The sequence below is a fragment of the Rhincodon typus genome, chromosome 43, assembly GCF_021869965.1.
Source record: "Rhincodon typus isolate 14 chromosome 43, sRhiTyp1.1, whole genome shotgun sequence".
In the NCBI taxonomy this organism is placed as follows: Eukaryota; Metazoa; Chordata; class Chondrichthyes; order Orectolobiformes; family Rhincodontidae; genus Rhincodon; species Rhincodon typus.
This window is the reverse complement of record NC_063374.1, coordinates 10,382,483-10,388,003: the sequence shown is the minus strand read 5'-3', so window position 1 is coordinate 10,388,003 and position 5,521 is coordinate 10,382,483. Positions and strand designations below refer to the sequence as shown.

The window sequence follows — 5,521 nt, the reverse complement described above, 5'->3', positions numbered from 1 at the left end:
GGGGGGTGCGGGGGGTAGTGAGTGAGAGCTGTAGGGAACAGGTGGAGAGAGCGAAAGGGCTTGGGAGAGGAGGAGGGAGCAAGAGTTGGTGGGGGAAGGAAGCGAATGGTGAGGGTGGAGTGAGTGAGAGTGATGGGGGAAGCCAGGGTCTGTAGGAGGGAGTGAGAGGGGAAGGAAGGAAGGGAGGGGGGGTGTTGGGGGGGGCATGGAGGAAGCAGTAGAGAGGATGGAGGGAGCGAGGCTGAGGGAGGGTGCGGCATCTTTACAGTGACCGTCCTAAGTGCCTCTTCTCTCGAACTGAGCCTCATTGTTAGTGAGAATGAATGAAGGGGATACTGTAGCTGCCTCCCCCCGGCCTCTGTGTTGGGGTTTTACAGGGTTAACGGAAACAGAATGGGGGCTGGGTACAGGGGAACTGTTGGCAGATTTGGAAAGGGGGTGGGGCAAGGAAAAAGGCCTGGGTGTCCTCGACAACAAGGTATAGAGCTGGATGAACACAGCAGGCTAAGCAGCATCATAGGAGCAGGAAGGCTGACGTTTTGGGCCTCGACCCTTCATCAGAAATGGGGGAGGGGACTAGATCGGATTGAAACTGTCGCTGAGGGGCGACAGCGTGTGGGTCAGCTCCCATGGGAAGGGCTTTTATTCCTTACGAAGCTCAGCTTGTGTTTTAAAACTGTCAGAGAGGACTCTCATCCAAATGGATACGTTTTATTTCTGTATATTTTTAGAAAGTACCATGTCAGACACCCTGTTCCCTTTGTCAAATTGCAGGGGGCGCGGGGTGAAGGACAGTCTGAGTTGGTTGTAGACTGGGGGAGCTTGTTGGTGAATCTACCGGGGGAGGGGGAAGTGAGTGAGTGGGAGGTTTCTCCCTGACGTTAGTGATATTGATCTGAGCTGAAGTGGGTTGTGTTTGCCTGGCGACAGGACCAGCGCCCGCCCCCCAGACATAGCCGTGAAGTGATCCCTGCCCAGGGCTGTCCCAACACGGCGACACGTTTCTTTCCCTGCGGTGGGGGTTATACCAGGCGAATGGAGCTTCACAGACATGACCAAGACTGAACCTCCCACTGTGACACAATCTGCCCCAGAGGAGCGGGGACCCTGCCGGGAGGGGGGTCAGGGGAGAGAGAGATGAGACACAGATGGATGGAGAGAGAGAGACACCTTGCGCCTGATTGATGGGGCTAACACGGGTGTCCTGGGTGGCGGGGGCCTGTTAAGCCCTTGCCCCCGATCATCTTAACCCACCCTCCCCCAAATCTCCAAACCCTGCCATGGGGTGGGGACTGAACTGTGCAGAGAGAAGCGACAGGAGCCGGAACATTTATATCTCATCATCGTCAATGAAATTGTGTGAGCTACAATCCTGTAGACTCAGTGCACCTCGCCCCCCACCCCGAATAATGGGCTTTCATCAGCCAAATGCCCCTGCTCCCTCTCGGCTGATAGCCCGCACTGCCCAGAGCTGCTGGGTGGCTCGCTTGCGCCTCCCCCTGGTGGGTGACTGGCTGTGTCCAGGTAGCTCGGGTCCTGCTGTGGCGAGCTGGATGTGACGCGGGTTCTCTCGCTGTTCATTGTCCCCTCCTGCCACCACCGACTTTAACCACCTTGTCCATCCCCTTCAGACCCACTCAGCCAGCTGGATCCAAATTCTCCCGGAGCATTTTGTAAAACCCCCGCAGGTGGGGAGGGACAGAGAAGGGAAATGATGATAGCCCTTGCCAAACCTGTACGTGCGGCATCTGTATTGATCAGTGTGGGATCTTCCCTGCCCAAATTCTCTGCAGTTCTCTATCCTGCCTTTGGGGCGTACTGAACCTGCACTATGAGCAAAACCTACACGGAGTGTGTGTGCTAAACTTTTAAATACTGAGACCAGTCATTCAGCACAAAGCCTAATGCTATTTGTTGTTTACCTTTAATTATAGACTATTTTAAATTTAAAAAAAAAATCACTCCTGTTCTGTCCTTTCCCAAGAAGCTGGAGATTATTTCAGATTCTTGGATCTGTATTTAGAATGTTTAATAAATAGAATGAAGAATAAACTCTTCCAGTTCCAAATCCTCTGCTGCACTGGGATTGCAGAGAATGCCCTGTGTCTGAGGGAGCAGGAGAGAGTGTGTGAGGGAGCAGGAGAGAGAGTATCTGAGTGAGAGAGATGGTGTCTGGTGTCTGAGCGAGAGAGACAGTGTTTGGTGTCTGAGTGGGAGAGAGAGTGTGTCTGAGGGAGAGGGAGTGTGGCCTGGATGAATTGCATCCCAGACTGCTGTGGGAGGTGAGACTGGAAATTGCAGGGGCTCTGACACAAAGTTTTAATTTCTCTCTGGCCACAGGGGAAGTGCCAGAGGACTGGAGATCGGCTGATGTGGTTCCACTTTTTAAGAGAGGTGGTAGAGATGAACCACGAATTTACACACTGGCGATTCTCATGTCAGTGGTAGGGAAACTATTGGAGAAAATTCCCACTTGGAAAGGCATGGGTTAATTCGGGATAGTCAGCATGGCTTTGTCAGAGGGAGGTCATGCCTAACACATTTATTAGAATTTTTTGAAAGCGTGATCAAGTGTGTAGATGAAGGAAGTTCAGCTGATATAGTTTATATGGATTTTAGCAAAACGTTTGACAAGTTCCTACATGGGAGACTGATTGAGAAGGCTAAAGCACATGGAATTGAGGAAAACTTGGTGAGATGGATCAGAAACTGGCTTAGTAATAGGATGCAAAGGGTAATGATAGAAGGCTGTTTGAGTAACTGGAAGCTGGTGTGCGTGTTGTACCACGAGGATCAGTACTGGTACCCTTATTGTTTGTTATATTCATAAATGATATAGATGACAATGTGGGGGGAATGTTAAACAAACTTGCAGATGACACCATGATTTGCAGAGTGGTTAATAGTGAAGATGGTTGTAGGTTACAGGAAGATATATACTGGTTGGTCAGAGTAGTGGCAGATGGTATTTAATCCTGATAAGTGTGAGGTCATGAACTTTGGAAGAAGAAACAAAATGAGGGAGTATATAATGAATGGTAGGACACTGGGTAGCTTAAAGGAACAGATAGATCTTGGGGTAATTATTCACAGATCCCTGAAGGTGGGCAGAGCTCGTGAATAGGATGATTAAGAAGGCATATATGGGACGCTTGCTTTCATCAATCAAGACATAGAGTATAAGAGCAAGGAGGCAATGTTGAAATTGTACAGGATGTTGGTTAGGCCACAGCTGGAGTACTGTGTGCAGTTCTGGTCACCTCACTACAGGATGTGATAGCACTAGAGGGGGTAGAGGAGGTTCACCAGGATGTTACCTGGGAGAGAGAAATTGAGCTTTAAGGAGAGACTAGATAGGGTTGGACTGGGAGGGGGTTGGAACGAGTGGGATGGGGGAGCAATTGGGATTGGTGGAGGGGGATGGTGACAATGGGGTTATGAGGGAAGGAGATGATTGGGATGGGGAAAATGACAGGGGGACTGGGGACAATGGGGGGGTGGGGGATGATGGGGAGGGAGGGGGCGATTAGCATTGGGGTGACAATGATGTGGGGCGGGGCATATGATTGGGTTGTGGGGGGAGAGGTGCTTTGGGATTGGGGGAGGGTGACAATTGAACCTTCTGAGGAAGGGTCACTGCACTCGAAATGTTAACTCTGCTTTCTCCCCATAGGTGTTGCCAGACCTGCTGAGTTTTTCCAGCAATTTCTGTTTTTGTGTCTGATTTCTTGCATCTGCAGTTCTTTCAGTTTTATTGTTTATTGAGCAAACTGAGGGAGCTGTGGTCCCCAGGTCCTGATGGACTTCATCCCAGGATCTGAAAAGAGCTGGCTAATGACACAGTAGAAGTGTTGGTGGTCATTTTCCAAAGTTTCCTGGATTCTGGGAAGGGAGAGGGAGGCAGAAACTAGTTGGGTTGACAGTCGGAGATAGCAAGAACTGCAGATACTGGAGTCAATGTCAATACAGCATGGAGCTGGAGGAACACAGCAGGTCAGGCAGCATCAGAGGAGCAGGAAACTGGATGTTTTGGGTTGGGACTTTTCATCACCATTGTGTTACTGTGAGTATGGTGTTGGAATCAATCATTTGATCACTCGATCACTGTGGAACTCTGTGTATCAGAAATTGTTGGAAGCAGGGTCAGGGAATGTTTGTGAAGCCATAGTAGCTGGATGGGAATCTGAAACACAGAACAACCAGGATTTTATTGAATGGTAGAAAAACGGTCCTCCTGCATCAGAACATCCAGATCCTTCTGTACTGCCTGCCTTTTAAAGCCACAGGTGGGGCCCACCTCCAGAGTCGGGGGGTCGCGGCCCCTTTAAAATTCAAGATCACGTGGATGTGACGAGGGTGCCCCGCCCACTCGCCAGGCAGACGCTGATTGGTCCGTGGTATGACCCCGGAAGTAGTTCCCTCTTCTCATTGGAGATGCAGAGCTGGTGCCTGGTTAATGAAGGGATGTCTAGTTAGTGAGGTGTTATCACTGGTTAGTGAAGTTAGCAGTAGTTAGTGAGGTGTTGTCACTGGTTACTGAAGTTAGTGAGGTGCTATCACTGGTTAGTGAAGTTAGTGAGGTGTTATCACTGGTTAGTGAGGAGTTATCGCTGGTTAGTGAAGTTAGCAGTAGTTAGTGAGGTGCTATCACTGGTTAGTGAAGTTAGTGAGGTGTTATCACTAGTTAGTGAGGTATTATCACTGGTTACTAAGGGGATATCCAGGCAAGGAGGAAGTCAGCATCTCTGCAAGTTAATGAGAGATTATCCAGTTAGTGATGGGGTGATTATGATTAGTTAGTAAGAGGACTGGTAACTAGTTAGAGCAATGCTGGTTATTACGAGGAGGCACCTCGTCACTGAAGGATTATGTTAGTAGTTAGTGAAGGATCTATAACTTGCTATTGAAGAGTTACATTATTAGTAATTACATTATGATTAGTAAGGACCTGGTTACAAAGTGAGAGACAGGGTGTGCTGCTGGTTAGTGGGGGGAGAGAGAGAGTGTCAGCCTGTTCCAAGCTGCTATGTCTGAGCGTGATGAGAGGAGATACGTGGAGCTCAGTCGGGAGTCGGTCAAGCTGATGGGTGAGAGTGTGGGGCTGGAGCTGGGTGATGAGATCAGTGCTCTGCTGGCTGAGGATGTGTGTTACCGACTGCGAGAGACCACCCAGGTAAGAGTTGCGAGGCGGGGGGAGTCACAGACCAGGCAGGGGCCTGCAGTGACTAGTGTGCATGGGCGGAGAGACCACAGGGTCCTTAGGGCAGGGTTTGTGGTCTGGGGCATGTGAAGCAGCCTCCTCTCAGCAGAACCCTGTTGTTGGCTCTTTCAGAACGGCACCCAGTTCATGAGGCATGCCAAGCGCAGACGCCTGACCGTGGAGGACTTTAACAGGGCACTGCGATGGGCTAATGTGGAGGTAGGTGTGAGGGATGGCGTGTGGGCGAGGGTAGATTTCAGTGTAGCAGGGGTATAGTGCGGCGCTCCCTCGGCGCTGACCCTCCGACAGTGCGGCGCTCCC

General features: G+C 50.4%; 1 protein-coding gene across 1 annotated transcript in view; it reads left to right on the top strand.

The window, feature by feature from the left end:
- Positions 1–5,521, top strand: part of taf6l (TAF6-like RNA polymerase II, p300/CBP-associated factor (PCAF)-associated factor) — a 17,387-nt gene that overhangs the window by 2,795 nt on the left and 9,071 nt on the right. Inside the window, exons 2-3 of the mRNA XM_048619762.1 lie at positions 4,888–5,173; positions 5,333–5,419. Of these exons, the coding sequence (XP_048475719.1) occupies positions 5,027–5,173; positions 5,333–5,419 (234 nt within the window). The 5' untranslated portion in view covers positions 4,888–5,026. The remainder of the gene's footprint in view (positions 1–4,887; positions 5,174–5,332; positions 5,420–5,521) is intronic.